The sequence below is a fragment of the Corapipo altera genome, unplaced genomic scaffold (assembly GCF_003945725.1).
Source record: "Corapipo altera isolate COAL_440 unplaced genomic scaffold, ASM394572v1 63, whole genome shotgun sequence".
In the NCBI taxonomy this organism is placed as follows: domain Eukaryota; kingdom Metazoa; phylum Chordata; class Aves; order Passeriformes; family Pipridae; genus Corapipo; species Corapipo altera.
In genome coordinates this window covers 4,050,357-4,067,159 of record NW_020884928.1, presented here as the reverse complement: position 1 = coordinate 4,067,159, position 16,803 = coordinate 4,050,357, and the positions used below count along the sequence as shown (strand labels likewise).

The 16,803-nt window shown below is 38.6% G+C and overlaps 1 protein-coding gene and 1 long non-coding RNA gene across 2 annotated transcripts in view; one reads left to right on the top strand and one right to left on the bottom strand.

Moving 5' to 3' along the window:
• The first annotated feature begins 125 nt into the window (after positions 1–125).
• Positions 126–16,803, top strand: part of STAM (signal transducing adaptor molecule) — a 34,564-nt gene continuing 17,886 nt past the window's right edge. The window contains exons 1-2 of the mRNA XM_027658686.1: positions 126–242; positions 10,238–10,322. Coding sequence (XP_027514487.1) covers positions 203–242; positions 10,238–10,322 — 125 coding nt within the window. The 5' untranslated portion in view covers positions 126–202. The remainder of the gene's footprint in view (positions 243–10,237; positions 10,323–16,803) is intronic.
• On the bottom strand, positions 5,532–15,283 carry LOC113954419. The gene is made up of 2 exons (XR_003530193.1): positions 15,152–15,283; positions 5,532–5,633 (listed from the first exon to the last, which is right to left on the bottom strand). It is a non-coding gene; the product is annotated as an uncharacterized LOC113954419 (long non-coding RNA).

Genomic DNA, 16,803 nt, shown 5'->3' with positions numbered 1-16,803 from the left:
GCCCCGCTTCCAGCCCCGCTTCCAGCCCCGCTTCCAGCCCCGCTTCCCGGCGTGCTGTGCGGGAGGCGGTGCCCCGGCGCTGGGAGGAGGTGGTGGCGGAGGTGCCCGGGGCTGGAGGAGGAGCCGTCGCCGCCTTCTCTCTCTCTGTCCGCTGCCACCCCGCTGCCGGGAGGGGCGGCCGCCCCGCGCCCCCGGCCCCGCGATGCCGCTCTTCGCCACCAACCCCTTCGACCAGGATGTGGGTAAGTGGCTCCCGCGGCGCCCAGGCCCGGCCTCCCACCAAAGGAACCCCGCAGGCGGCCGGCCCCGCTCCCCCGGCCCGCCGCTGCTGGCCTCGCTGGCGCCCCACCGGGAGCCGGGAACCGGGAATCGGGATCGGCGGCGAGGGCCCGGCCGGGAACTGTCGGTCACGGTGCGGCCGGGCCGGGACCGCCTCCCGGTGGGGCCGGCGGGGGCTGCGGCCTGGGCGGTGACAGCGCGGGGCTCCTACGGGCCCTGCCGGCCTTTGGGGCTGGGGGCGAGCGCAGGGTGCCCGTGGGGGACGGGCCGGCCGACCCAGCACAGCAAAACAAGTAGTGAGAAAGGTCCGCGCTGGAGTGTTGCTGAAAGGATGAACAGTAGAAAGCACCGTCTACAGTTGCTTCACAGACAGGCATGAGAAAATCGTCAAAGCGTTTTGTATTTGGTGCTTTAAAGTGTATTCCTGTGGGAGCTTTCTTTTTTTCTTTCAAGTAGAACTTGACGATCTGTGATCAGGTGTCATGCCCAAATTGCTTCTTCCGAGACCAGACTAGATGGAGAAGAAATGTGTGGCTTTTACTTGACAAAAATTGTGCTTAATGCTGATGTGTCCAAACTGAAGGTAAAATGACGTATAGGCAGTTAAAAATTAGTTTTGTATGTCTGATTTGTGATTGTGTAATATGGTTTGTCTTCATCCTGCTGCTGACATCTGTTTTACTTTGAGTGATAAAAGTTTTGTCTGGGGAATCAGGTAATGTGGCTAAGTATCCCACTTCCCCCGCCTGCCTTCCCATTATTTTCTTACAGCAGGTTTCTTGAAACTCTATAGGTTTCTTGAAACCAATTTCTTTGTAACTTTCAACTACATCAATACATTGTTTCTTAAGATTTAGCCAACTTTAGAAGTCTTGGCTCAGATTTAGTTCTTCCAGCTCTTAAAGAAAACAAACAAAAACCTCAAAAGTGTCTGAAAAGTATGTGTCTTTTCAGAGGAAAGGATTAGTGCATAAACAAATTACTGTGACATGAATTCTGTATGTATGTGTGTATGTATGTATGTTCTCAGAAATTCTTTGTCTGTTGCATCTTAATAAGGCATAGCTTGCTCTTCTCATTTTGCACTGTTAAGAACACTTTTAACCTGCACTTTAGTTAATGATTTTGTTGGTAGCAGAGTTGACTGAGTTATTTTGGAAAGCGGTAAATAATTCTTCCTAATTGTTCTGCTGTTCTAATGTAATTTGGCGGTTGAAAGTGAGGAAGAGATTGTACTGCTTGCCAGTTTTCCATGGACCATTAGAGGATTGAAACATTGGTGATAATGTCTGTGAGAATGATTTGAACTAATAAGATTAAAAAGTGATAGGCTCAGGTTCTGGCAGATGTTCACTTTTTTTACTTCCTAAGGCTGCTGGCTGGCAGGGAAGCTCAGACTGCTTGAATGGACTTCTCTAGAGCTCTGTCCAGTGGATGTGCTTGTCAGCACTGTGAGTCTCACAATGCAGGGCAGTAGCACTCAGTGGCTACTTCAGTGGTTTATTTCCTGTTTTCTGTGTGCAGAGGATGCCAACACCTTACCTACTGTGCTTGCCTAATACGACCACCAGTTAGTATTTTTCAGAAAGGTTATTCTGTTAAGTGTATGAGGAGAGGGAAATAACCACTCAATCCCAAATTGTTATTGGAAAAGCAGATAGTGGGCAATAGGCTAATTTTCACTGGTAAACACAGTTTCTTTCTTTTGACCTCTTTCATGATGTCCTGGGGAGACCTGAGGAGCAGCAGGCTGTTCAGTTGGTGACAGCCTACTTTCAGGAGCCTGGTACCTTTATCTATCACTTAACGGGATTTGTGGCAGGGAGATGGGAATGGTGAAATTTCCCAGAAAGTGTCCCTAGGCTCTTCTTCTCCGAGGGCCCTTGGGAATGTGCTATTATCTGGATGAATTTCTTGGCAGGCTTCACAAGATAACATCATCTGTAGAGTAAGCTCTCATGTTGTCAGGAAACTTCCAAAAGTTGTCAAGCCATAGTGTTATTTTTCAATTCTTTTCTCAGAGTGAAAATTGAGTGCTCTGCTTTTGTTCTTGTCCAGCAAGAAAGTTTTCTATTGAAAATCAGATTCCTGAAGCAGAAAAGCAGTCAGAAGCTATTCTTAATTTCATATGAATTCAGACATTGATAGTACTGCTGTGATAGCTGTGCATTCTTGTCTACTGGACAGCTGCTCAGTATTGTAGAACAGTTGGATATTACTTTGGAACCATTTAGGATGATGGATTGCAGAGAACATATCTGGAACTAAATTGTTTTCCATTGTTTTGAGGAGCATAAGTATCGCTTAAGTGCAGGAGAATTTTTTTCAGTTTGTCTGACCAGTTAGCAGCATTTGGCTAGTCCTGTTAGCATGTTGCTGCTGTCGTCCAGCTTACTGTTTAGAGTCAACCTTGTACAGAGATTTTGAGGGATGCACCTCTTTTTTTTTTTTTTTAGGTGTGGTTGGCAAAAGAATGTTGTTTAAGACTGCTATTAAATTAATAATATTAAAGAATGCTTTAAGCTGCCCATGTATTTGAGGAGGTAAGCCATTGTCATTGTCAAAGAGTGCAAATCTCTGGATGAAGCCCAAATAGTTTTCATTTTCTGAACCTTCTTTTTACCATATTTAGGAATATTTCAACAGGAAGGGATACTAATCAGTGGTGACACAAGTTGGTGTGGGTTTTCACAACGAAGTCAGGGAACCTTTGACAGTGTGTCCAAGTAAGGAACATAATATTGGAATTTAACAAAAGAAAAAATCTTCAAGAGGCTGGGCCTGCTGAGAGTATAATTAAGAAACTCTAATCCTCCATTTAAGGGGTTAGAATTAATGGTGTTCTTATTAGGTCCATGGGTCATCTGTTTCTGCCATATTTCACAACCTTAATTATAAAATTACTCCCAGAGTGTTATTCCTGAGAAATGCAGATTTACCTGTAAGTTTGATGCAGGCAGAATAATGGTGAAAAAGTGCTTTAAGAACCAGAAGACTGTCTACTAATCTGTCATGACAGGCTAATTAGTAATACAGCTAGTTACTAATATAGCTTAGGATAGTTTTGGTGAAGAACTTACTGCTAAAGTTGTTCTGAAGTATCATTTAGATCTTATCTCAAGAATAAAATCTGGAAGTCTGGACGTAATGTGGTGCCTACTTTATTCTAACTTGTTGTCAAGCATTGTAAACCTAATTTACATAGTAAGAAGAGAACTGGAAGAACATTTACTCCCTGCTCTAAGTTTATTATTTCTGAAGTTTTATAAGCTGCAATAAATGCATGTACTGGTGTGCGCTGTCATAAAAATCACACGTGATCTTAAGAGGAGGTGTTTAAAAAACATGTGTTTTTGTATGAATTTTTTTCTCCCTAACACACAGTAAAGGATGAAAGTACTTGCATTTGCTTTGGATGTTAGTGTAGTTCTCAGTGTAATGGTTTGAGGCACCACAGGAGTGGGAAGAAATTCAGGCTTACTATTTATAGTAATAGGAAATTAAGTGGGTAGTTTAGTAATGTAGTAGAACTGTCAAGCTGATATGACTTGCAATCTTTTTCCCATGTTTTATTAACTATAGCAGTTGTTGTTAATATTATGCTTACAAATCTTCAGATATTTATAATATGCATGAATTACATGTGATTGTACATATGACCAGCCTATAGTTTGATGTTATTAGAATGTAAGAAATGGTTTGACCGTGATTCCCATTGTGCAATTTCTTGAAATAAAATCCTCTTGCTGTTTAAACTCATTATTCTTTAGATTTCTCCCCTTAGTTAGTCAACATCTTCAAAACAATCCAGTTACATGTCTCTGAGAGCTGGATTTTCTCCCTTACGGGTTTGCCAAAAGGAGGGTACATTGTTGCAGATGAGTTTCTGACCCCAGACAGTTATGGAGACTGCAGACTGCGTTAAGGGCTGGCTGCAAGGGAAGGTGAATTCCAAGGATTGGTTCAGTTTGTCATGAGGCACATTTTTGCCTAAGTTGGCCCACTGCTTTTCTCAGCATTGTTTTAAGAAGGACATTAACTGTAAACTAGCAGTGAGACTGAGTAGAAAATGGGTGGGAAAGGAGCTATAGCCACCCCCCTTTTCAGTTATTTATAAATGTTTATGAAAAACAAGAACTACTTACTAAAAGATACCTTTGGTGTATGTTCTCAGTGAAAAGTGGCAATGGGACAGGATAAAACTGAGTGAAATACCCCTTCTGTATATCAGCCAACAAAACATTCACTACCACCAGACTGAGTTCAGCTGGGCACTTTGAAGCCAACACAGTATGTTTCATAGTCAAAACCAGTACTTTCCTGGTAATTCTCTTTCTTTCCTCCCAGGGAAGAGCTGTCACTTTAAGTGCTTCTCCTCATTTCAGCTGTGACAGTGTGCATTATAATATCAAAATTCAGAACAATCAAAGTAGATCTACAACATGTAAAATCTGTTCCTCTAACTGATTAAAATAACACTACTTACCTGATCTGAAAAGTTAACTCTCCTGCTGATCTTCTGAAATGCTCCTTCTGCTTTTGGCTTGATTTGTGGGGCATTGCAAAGAGATCCTGGCACTATTTATTAGTATAACATGCCTGTGCTACACCTTGTTTACAGGCTGATCATCCTCCTCATGTATCTCTAATGTGCTCACCTTCCTGCTCTGTTGTAATATTTCTAGGTGAAAGGTAGTTTGAGTTCTGTGGATTTGTTAGGGTTTGCATGCGATATCTAAACATCTAAATTATTTTTGCTCAGCTGGTTTTATTATTTCAACATTGTCTTCCCAGATCTTGAATCTTTTGTCTTCATTCTCCTCAGTTTACTGAGTTGAATGATGTTTATTTTGGATAGGCTGCCTCATGCACAGTGAGATCCTACATGGTCTTCTGAAGGAATGAGTTGAGGTGGCCTCATGTCAGCTCAGTCACTGCTGCTTGCTTTGCCTTGGATCAGCCAGCAGTGCTTTCATAGGACACCTTCTGCAATGGTTTCCATAAGGACTTCTTAGGAATACTGTAGATGAGGATACAGTTAAACTGCAGAAGTTGGTTAATAGCTTTGCCAAGTTAATGATTCATGGAATTCTAGTTTCTCTCTATGGTGGCATTGCCTTTTAGAGGTTATTTTCAATCTTGTCTAGATGGAATCTGGTTGGATGTATTCTTCTTGTGCAGTTCTGAGCATGTTAGTGAAATGCAGAGTGGTTAATATTCTATTGGTGGCTTTTGTAGAACAGGCCAACAAATGCATTTGTTCATTTTATTTGACAGACAAAAAGAACAGAATTTAATGGCATTTGACTTCAGTGATGTGGAATGGTATGTAATCCAAATTTCTCAACAAGTGCCTGCAAAAAAAAGAAAAATGTGCACTCAGTTTTAGTCTTTAAGGACTATTTAAACTATATTGCTTTGGTATTTTAGTATTGCAATTTTATAGAGAAGGAGAAATTATTTATTTAATCTTATTTATTTATTTATTTATTTAATCTTGGAAAGGAAACAAGACTTTCAGTGGAAATGGAGGAGAGAAGGCTGAGGGGAGTGTTGAATTTTTTATTTTTTTTTATTAATTCTGTGGTGTTTACAATGTTGTAACAGATTTAAAATGCCGAAATTATTCTTCCAAACATATGGTTCTATTTCCTATTGAAAAACTTCAAAGATACAAAAACAGCCAAGATTTCTGTCATAGACACGTTTTACTTTAGAATACTTCCTTAATTATTTGTTCTCTATGTGATTTATGACGGTGTTTGTGTGGTTGGAGCACCAGTTCTGACTCAGGAGTTACGAAGCTGCAAATTGTTGGTCACAGAAAGGTGTGTTGGTAGGGAAGTACAACTAATGCTTACCTTATTCTTTTTTTGTTTTCCTAGGCATCTGCTTTAGGTATAATATATGTATTAGAGACTGAATGTTGGGCAAGATGGAATTGGTCTAGCTCAGTATGGTTAGTGTTCTGAATAGAGAAGTATAAAGGGAGAGGCCTCCTGATCCCACACACTGTGCCTTGCAAAGTGGCTGAAAAGTGTGATAGTTATTTTTGTGTGTCTTGTTTTTGTTTCAGGGATTAAATGAATTGTTGAAGTTATTTAGAAAGGTATTCTTATATTGTTCAGGATTGTTGTTGTTGTGTTTGACCAAAGAACCCATAGATCCAAGTATTGTTTTCCTCTGAAATGATAGCGCTTACCATTTTGTCTATCCATCTTTGTGGTATTGCTTGTAAGAAAATAATATTAAATAACTTCTAGAAAAATAAAGGTAAGAAATGAAGACATGAAATGAACAAAAAAAAACCAAGGAAAAAGGTCAGTTGAAAAAATGTAAAACTACTATTTTACTAACTAGTCTTAATAGTAGTTAGTATTAATAATGACTATTAATTACTACAAATTAATATGACACAGTGTAAGATTTTACAGTCTTGCACTGGTTAAAATTACTATGTTAATTTGTAGGCCTTGCTTGTGCTCAGAAAACAATGCCTTGAATTAGTACAGCTTCATGGAAGAGAGCTGTGTCACGTAGTCCTGTTGTCCTTTGTGTTTGACATAGCATTAACAGGTTTTGAAGAATGCTGATTTCAGGAACTAGCACTGTCTTTTAAAGTTGTTTTTGCAAAGTTTGAGACATTATCTGATCCTGTCTTGGCATTCACTAAGTTGAGTAAGATTTTGAAGCAAGGATGAGGTGGAGGGACAGAGCCTGAACTAAATGTTAATATTGTTATGGTAGAGTTATTTTTGATCAGAGATGGAAGATGAAGAACATTTCTTCCTTAAGTTATCTTCTGGGTGCTGTGCTAACCTGTCCTAAGACTTTGAAAACAAATGTCTGTTTTTCCTTCCCTATCACAGTCCATTTCAGTACTAAGGTAGAGTCTGCCAGTGACATGTCAGCTGTACCTGAAGGCTGGGAGTGTGCCAGCTGTTAGAGTAGGCAAATACTGAATTCACATAAACTTGTTTTGGGCTGTGAATGTGTGCCTCACGTTAGAAGAGAGAATATTCATGGATTTTAAGTGATAATAGTGTAAGTAATTTTACTTCAGTAGCTTTCCTACTTTTGTCTACAAAACACTGATGCATCATAGGAATTTTGTCAAAGCGTCTTTGTTGCTCCTGTTCCCAGAGTGGTGAAAGGCAATAGTCACTTGCCAATGCTCTGATAGAGATAGTAGCCTTTTTTGTGGACAGTCAGCATCACTGTAGCATCACTGTGCTGATAACATCCTCAGTATGCCATTAGCTTTTAATTGCTCTTGTTTGAGACAGTATTTCACTGAAATTCGAGGCAATTTTTTTTCGTCATGTCTTACCATGAATTTTATTATCTAAGGGAATTAATGTATGATTGTTATTACAGAAGACAGAATGTATACAAAGAAACTGGGTTTCAGGCTGGAATCTAGTAAGAAACTATCCAGTGTTTGTTGGTGGAGGAAATACCCTGACTAACAATGGGGAAGGCATTGCAAGCAAATGGCAGTTTTTATATAGAACTAGCTTCAACTGCCAAGAAGGAATGTAGCCATGGCAGAAAACTTGTAATTATATTCATGGATAAATTTGCAAAATAATCTTATTGAGAATTAAAATAAGGGCTGTAATCAGTGTGGTTGATATGGGTCAGGGATTTCATTGGTCTCCATCTTACTTGTAGTTTTAGCCAAAGTATTTAAATTATCATAAAAGGCACAATTTGCTGTTATCTTAAAACATTAAGCATGCATTAGTTTACTTCTTTGTTTGTAGAAGACATAACCAATTGCCATGACATTTCTCTCTGATAACACTGTGAGGAAAGAAAGATCAATTGTTGTCAAAAATACAGACAACTGTCTGTTATGTAGAATAATTGAAAAGGTTTTGGTTCTGCTGGATTGCCCAGCTCTCTGCTGAAGGATGTGCTAACTGAAGTGCAGCATTAGGCAGAAGTGACCAGTGTGGTTTTGTGAGGCTCCATGTGTGAGCTCTGAGCCTGGCGGGAACTTAAGGCTGTCGAGAGCACTGTGCAGACACACTTTGACTGGAGCTGGTCCAGCTCCAGCAGAACTGGAAACGAACTGAATCAATTGAGTCCTGAAAGTAAACTGCATCCATGTGGTCTGTTCTGTGTGTCTCTGGACTGTGCTTATCAGCTGTTTTCAGTGTGGGGAGTGCATTCTAGCCAGCTCAGGCTCTGTGTCTCATAAAAGCAGTTCTGATGCTCCAGAGTTGATGCTGGCTGTGTGCATAGACTGTGTACAGTACAGTTGCTGTGTGCATAGACTATGATTTCAGAAGACTGCCTTGGCCTGTGATGGCTCTGCCAGGCATTCAGTTCAGGTGTCTTATCTGAACATCAAGAATTTCAGTGATTGCGATTGTTAGCTTTACTAATCATAAGCATGATTTGGAACAATAGCAGACTGAAAGAAAAATTGTGATTGGTTGATCAGCTGGTCTGTCTTCGTGCTAGATGTTAGTATGGTGTCTACCTATAATTTTTCATGTTTCTGTTGACTATGCTTTTTGAAATCAAATTAATGTTCTAGATGAGTTTAGAGAGAAGAGGCAGTGCTCTATTACTTTATCTGAGAGAACATACTGAATTGTAACTAACTTCCATTTAGGATTTCACTATACTGTTTTGCTGTTTTCCTTGCATCATGCAGCACAACTGATGTGTTATCATTTCAGTTGCATATATGTCAGTGTTTAATTTTTGCTCGGAAATACTTTGAGAGCACATAACCATGAAGTTTTACTTTTCTGCGTTTTTGTTCGGAATTAAGAAACTAATTAACTATAACATACTTCAGTTTGTAAGACACAGGAACTCATTCATAAGAAATCCATTAACTTTGAGATGAATAATTCCTTGTAATTTTTAGAGATTAGTTGTTTTGCTTTGTCTTTCTCTTCTTTGCAAGCTTGCAAGTGCTAATATAAATAATGTCTTGTTCCTGACAGATGAGTTTTTATAGGGAATCTTTCCTTCCTTTTAAAAAGTTAAGTAGTCTGAGACATTCACTGAAGGCATATTTTGTGCTCTGTAGATTAACATGTGAACCTTAGATGAAGCAGGGATGGGAAGCAGAAGTTTGTGCACTATTCTATGCCCATTCACCTTCTGTTTTGTTACTAATGGAAAATCCTTGTGCATTCTCTTATGCTCTCCAGCCCTCATCTGATCTGTCAGTATTTAGGTAATCTTCTATTCAACTGCAGTGTAAACCTCAGTTTCCTTTAACATTTTTAGTTATTATTATCCTTGGTGTAACTAAGCTTTTCTGGGGGAGAAATAGGGAGAGAGTCTCTCTTTTTTTTTTTTTCCTGACATGAAATCTTTTTCTTCTCCACCTACTCTCTCTATTTATTTCCTCTTCAGCAGCTTCTATGAGATTAGTTTTGGTTTAGCAGTCCTTATAGCTGAAAAGAAACAGTGGAATATATCATCCAAAGCAGAGATGAGAATGGGGAGATAAAAGTTTAATGATTATTAGTGAATTGTTAAATCCTCCTTGTTGAGTTGTAAGATGTAGAAAGGAAATGCGAGATGTAGCCATTTAGTGTCTGAGAAAGTGACAAATTGAGTTGTATCTGACTCTGCAGTGAACTGATACTTTGGGTATTCATATCCTATTAAACTTTATAGTTTCAAATTGAAGAAAAAATTTGTTGGTAGCTAAACTATTTGTGTCATATTCTGGGTGCATCTTTATTATGTGCGAAAACAAACCCAAAATATATTTGCTCATTAGTTGAAACTCATGGCCACAAGTGAACATTCAAAAATTAAAAAGAATTAGGTATAATAGTGCTAATATATGAATTTTATTAAATATAGGGTTTTGTCATATATTTAACAGTATACACAGAGGTAATATTTCAACATATTTGTTGACAATAAGGGTTTTTTTGTTTAAATTTGTGGTTTGATTTGCTTATACTTTATTCATCAGAGAAAGCAACCAGTGAGATGAACACTGCAGAAGACTGGGGCCTCATCTTAGACATCTGTGATAAAGTTGGACAGTCACGCACAGGGTAAGTAACTTAAGAATTTCCTCCCCAAACTTTCCTCACACTCAGGTGAGGAATGAAATTTTTGTTATCTTTTGTAGTCTTTTGCAACAACTCAATTTAACTTAAATTTATTACAATTAAAAGGAAAATATATGGAGTTTCTGCTGAAATGTTTTGCAGTTCTTCCTTTGGAGATACTAGGTGATCTGTTAAAATTAGGACTTGTGTACAGCAGCTTTTCACTGATGTAACAGAATAAATAAACTGATATGTTTTAGTTGTGTCACCGTAAACCCAGGAGACTTCATAAGGGATTTTTCTTACAGAATCATAATCTAGGTTGGAAGTGACCTCCAGAGGTCATCTAGTCCAACCTCCCAGCTTCAACCAGGTCTAATTAGATCAGGTTGCTCAGGACCGTGTCGAATCTTGAATGCCTCCAAGGTCAGAGGTTTCACAACTCCTATGGGCAACATGTTTCAGTATTTAACTACTACTACTACTTACTAAGTAAGTAAATAAAAAATTAATTCTGCAGTCTGATTACACTTTTCTTATACTTCTATGTATTCTCTGATTAGTTAGTTGTAGAAAGCAGTCTGCCTTTCCCAAAAACAAAAACAGCTCTTCCATCTCTCCTTGGATGTGTGCCCAGGTGGCCAAGAAGGCCAATGGGATCTTGTCCTGTATCAAAAATAGTGTGGCCAGCAGGACCAGGGAAGTGATCCTTCCCCTGTACTCTGCATTGGTGAGGCCACACCTTGAGTATTGTGTTCAGTTCTGGGCCTCTCAGTTCAGAAAGGATATTGAGGTGCTGGAGCGGGTCCAGAGAAGAGCAACAAGGCTGGTGAAGGGACTGGAGCATAAGTCCTATGGGGAGAGGCTGAGGGAGCTGGGGTTGTTTAGTCTGGAGAAGAGGAGGCTCAGAGGTGACCTCATCACCGTCTATAACTACCTGAAGGGAAGTTCCAGCCAGGTGGGGGTTGGTCTCTTCTCTCAGGCACTCAGCAATAGGACAAGGGGGCACGGGCTTAAACTCCGCCAGGGGAAATTTAAGTTGGATATCAGGAGAAAATTCTTTACAGAGAGTAATCAGGCATTGGAATGGGCTGCCCAGAGAGGTGGTGGATTCACCATCCCTGGAGATTTTTAAACGCAGATTGGACGTGGCACTGAGTGCCATGATCTAGTAAATGGACTGGATTTGGACCAAAGGTTGGACTCGATGATCTCGGAGGTCTTTTCCAACCCAATCGATTCTGTGATTCTATGTGACCTGCTCTGGCCATCCTGGCAGCCATCCATTGGGCTCATGGTCATGCATCAATAGCCTTCCTGCACTGGGGAGTCCCAGACTAGACAAAGTGCTCCAGATGCAGAATGGAGAAGAAAGATCACTTTTCCTGGCCCTGTTGGCTGTGCTGACCACTAGTTTGACCCAGGATATGGTTGGTTTTTCTGCTGCTAGGCTGCACTTGCTGACTCCTGTCGCCCAATACGACCCACAGATCCTTTCCTAGTTTTCAGGTGGTCAGCTCCTTACCTTTGCTGGAGCAGACCACCCAAAATGCAACATCTTACTCTTGTTCTTGTTCAACTTCACGAAGTTCCAGTCTGTCCATTTCTCCAGCCTCTCGAGGTCCCTCTGCCCTACCCTCCAGTATATTGAATGTTCCCCTTCCTTTTGCTGTGGTCAGTAAGTTGCTGAGAGCAGTGTTGGTCCCAGCAGAAATCCCTGAAGGATCCCACTAGGTACTGCCTGCTACCTGGAATTTGCACCACAGGTGACAACTCTTTGAGCTTAGGAGGCCAGTTTTCCGCTTACTTTATAATCATCATTTTATACACCCCATATTTCACCAGTTGTGTGATAAGGAGACTATAAGGCCTTCAACTGTATGTCAAAACTTTGCTAAACCCGGGGTATAAAACATCTGCTGCCCTTCCATTGTCCTCACCACCAGACTACCAGTGTCTTTGTCACAGGAAAAAATGAGGTTTTGTGTTTCTTCCCCTTATTTTCCAAAGCTATTCTCTGACATCAGGGCTTTGATAAATTTACATTTTGAAAATGTGATATTAAATTAAACACATCTTAATACGGGCCACTAATGTTTCCGTTATTCATTCTTTACTGAGCTGTTTCATAAAGTTTATACATGAACTTGCTTTTTGGACAAGGAAAGTTAAAGTGTAATTTGAGCTAGTAACTAAAAAATACAGTTTAAAGACATGATTTCTGTGTATCTATAGTGTTTGTAGTCACTGTAGTATTAGTCTTTGGAAAAGTTTTAAATACACCTTCTCGAAGCATTGCCTGTAGCAATTTGGGTAAGGAACAGACTGAAAAAAAAATGTCTTGCTGTTGCTGCTGTTTAGTGAAAGGCTTCTCTGAGAAGAACCTGGATTGCTGTGTAAAACTGTGAGAAACAGTATGAGATGCCAGACAGCAAATTCCCACCTGAGACTTTTGTTCCAAAGGACAAAAAGCTTATTCCTTGGAATTAGAGATGGTCTTACAAATAGCATGGCATATTGAGACTTCTGTGCTGTTGTGTATAACTGTAGTTAAGATAAGAACTGGCAAGTTGTTAATGATGTTTCATGTTTGTAAAACTGCATTTCTCTTCCTTGTGCATGTTGATGCTGAGCCTGTAACAGTAACTATGCTATTGAAGGCTTCAGTATTCTATTTAATCATGGAAAGCGTTTCCACAGGCGAGATTTAGTCTCACAGCAACACAGCCTGAACAGTGCTCAAATGTGAGTAGCTGCAAGAGACAGCAGTACAGACAAAGCTGGAGATCTTCTGGTAAATCCCTGCAGCTCAATCCCTGTTACAATTTGTGGGGTTCGTTTGTGTTGGGTTTGGTCTTTTCCTTTGTGTTTTTCTGTTTTGATTTTTTTTTTAAATAAAACTGTTTTTAAAATAAAAGTGGGACTTAACCTCTGTAATATTTACCCTGCTTAAAATAGGCTGCCAGCTGACTTGTTGCTTAAATTCAGATTCTGTTAAAACTTGCTGATAGTTGGTTTTCTTTGTTTTGATGGATTATGTCATGCCATAGCAAGGTAAAGCAAGACACTGTTCCCTATTAAGAGGTTTAAATAACTTGTGCTTAGCTGTTTGAAATTCTCCTGCAGTTTAAGTTCTTCTGACAAGGATGCTAGTCTTCTTAACTGGGATTGGCTTTAATCTTTTAACCAATTCTGCTCCGGTACAAGCTGCCTGTTACTGGTTTTTGGCAGAAGTTTAGATTACAAAATCTGCTTTATGGGTTTTCCTTGTACCAGTCCGTAAGCTTCATTGCATGCCTGCAGCCTTCTAGATATGGATTGTCTCACACATGAAGCCACAGTAGACTACAAGGACTGTTGTTCATTAAGTAGCACATCCCCCAGTGCTGTATGGCACATTGTCTCATTTAGGTCTGCAGGCTTCTTTGTATCCAGATGAATTGTTGGAAACCTGTTACTCTACAAAGGTGCTATATTTTCTCTTAAGATAAATTAGTTGCAGAGTAACAGAAATGCTACTATTAATTTTTATGTTGTAATACTTTTCTTATGCAGAATTGCAAATAGCTGAAAATGTTAAGTTGCTTCCTTTAATCCAACCAAGACAGGTTTTTGGCAAGTTAGAATTCCACTGAATCCCTCTCTGACTATTTTCTCTAGTTTTGGTGAATTTCAAAATCAGTTAAAGTTGATATCAGAATTTTTGTAGAAAACACAGGAAAGACAGAAAATGCAGTAATATTTTTAACAATGAGATTTGCTTACAATAGTGTATATAGAATATTGCCATATGTAGTGTAGAATTAACTTGATACTTTCTGCATGTTTCACATATCAGTTGAGATGATCTAAAATTTATCTATGAGAAAATCAACACAGTTTTTTAATCTCTGAATTGTTTTAGCAACTCATACAGCTCTGTGGTTGCATATCACATCGTTTACATCCTGCTTTTTTGGCATTATTAGCTCAGTGAGCAAGTTGCTCTTTCAACATGGAAACATGATTAAAACAAAACTTTTACCATTAGAGGCAATATTTTCCCCCCTTGTTTTTGTACAGCATTATTGAAAACTTGCTTATTTTAAAAAATTTAATCACATAGTGTGATTCTTGGGCCTGTCCTGTGCAGGGACAGGAGCTCGACTCTGATTATCTTTGTGGGTCCCTTCCAACTCAGGATATTCTATGATTCTATATTTGAGTAACATTTTAAATCTGACTACAGGAAAGGTATAGATTTTTGCATAATGTTACTTTTCTGCAATGAAAATGCTTACACAACTGAATCTATAGTTTATCAGCTCAGAATAAAATAACATTGTAAAATTTGAATGATTCATTAAACAGAATAAAAGGAAAAATTAAAGGCCACATATAGTATATTTTAGCATAAGGTGTCCTCCCTTCCTCAGTCAGTTCAGTGCTAGCCAATTCCTAACTCTAATTGTGTTTGCATTTGGCTTTGAGATTGTTGTACCATTTATATTTATTTCATGAGACGTATCAGTCTACATGTTTGAAACTATCACAACTTGAGTTTTTCTCCAGAAAAGTTACTTAATAAAAAAAAAAAAAGATGGCTGAAAAAAAATTAAATCAGTGGGAATACATCAGTGGTTAAAATAGAAATGTTCTTTGCAGCACTCTCTTTTGAGGGTAGGTATTGGAAAATTGTCATTGAGAAATGGTTTGTATTGCTGTTTGCCTAACTTTGTCCTGATTCCTTAAGGATTAATCACTGCCTCAGTGAGCCAGTATTCTGGTTAGCTGTTTCTTCTTTGGTTGTTTTTGTGCCTGTTCATGCAAGAGAGAACAGCAAAATTGCTTACTTGATAGTTTTCCAAGGTACCTTCTATTTTTTTTCCCCCTCAAATTACACAATCTCAGTAGCATTTTATGTAGTCATGGCAGTGTATCTTTCACAGGCTGACCAGGAAGCTTTTTAACTAGCTTGTTTCTGAAGGAGCAAGGAGGAAAATTGAGTCACCTGTGTAGTGCTGAGCACCACAATCAGTTAACTTAGACCATAAATGAACAATAAATTCCTGAAAATACATGAAATGTTTTTTGCACAGTAGTATTTTAGATTGCAATTGCTGCTAATCTTGTCTTTGTTAAATAACGTATCAGCTTGATTTTTTTTTTTTTAAACTTTCTAAAACTAAACCTGAAATTTATTGTGAATATTTTCTGGATATATTAGTATGTGATATCATATATGATACATAGCTTCTATTGTATCTTGCCATATTTTTGCCCTACTGATTTGTTATTCCTACTCACTGTGGTGCCTCTGAAATTTTGATTATAGAATTGTTGGAGCAGAACTGTGGCCCAGTGTTTGTATAGTATGGTCTGGATAGGTGCTAATAAGTAGATTGAATTCTATACTCATAGAGTGCATGCTTTCCTGTGCTTTCTACATAGTGCTTCTCATAATTTACACACTAAATTGTATGATGAGTTAATTAGAAGTAAAAATAAGGATTACAGTTCTGTCTAGAATAGGTTTTCTTACTCTGACTAAACATTGGTAAGCTTGGATTATTTTTTTTATGTAGGTGTAATCAAAAGTTTTCTTATTTTAAACATTCGAGCATGTTAAAATATTAAACACTCAAGTATTGATCATTTCTGTTAAATATATGAGCAAGTAGATTATATTTAACACATGTGGATAATCATTTGGCTTTGAGGCTTTGTTACTTTATTCCTTTTAATAAGACTTTGGATTCCTTAGTAAAAAAATCTTAGTCTGATGGTCCTGCTCCTGAACTGCTAAGCTCTTGATCCTGCACCCTACCTTTATAAATACTGGCTTTACAATGGAGACGCTTTTTTTTGAACTTGTACTCATCACATCAATCCTACTCATAAATTAATGGTTACAATAGCAGTTATTTCTGAAAATTTTAGCATGTATTCTTTCTCAGTTAAAGCAAACATGTGAGAAATCTTGCATAATTAATAGTTAAAAGGTAGTACTTGCCTTAGAGCCTTCATTTCTAATAATTGGTTATATGAAGGTATACACTGAATGATATGTACTCATGCTGCATGACAGCATTTTCTATAATTAGTACCACTAAATATGAGGTGGACATTTCTGTAAAATGTAGACACTGCCAAATATAGTATAGCCAAGCAGTGGTGTAACTTATACCTAAGTTTCATGTTAGTTCTTGGATACCAGTTCAATAGGAAAATACTTCTGCTTCGAAAAAGACCCTTGATGTGTAAAACCTCTTAGTTTAGATTTTCCTTCTCTTTTCCTCTTTCCCTACTTACCCTCCTTCAGGTTTATCTTTTCAGGGCTATTCACCAAATAATGCTTGTATGCCCATGATAATTCCTAACCCAGCCTTGCTTAGCTTTCCACTACCTTTAAAGCCAGAATAAAATAACAGAAAGTCACACAGATTTTAGTACACTAAACTGTCTGAAACTCCCTTTCAAATTCTTTCTTGAAGTTGCTTTTTAT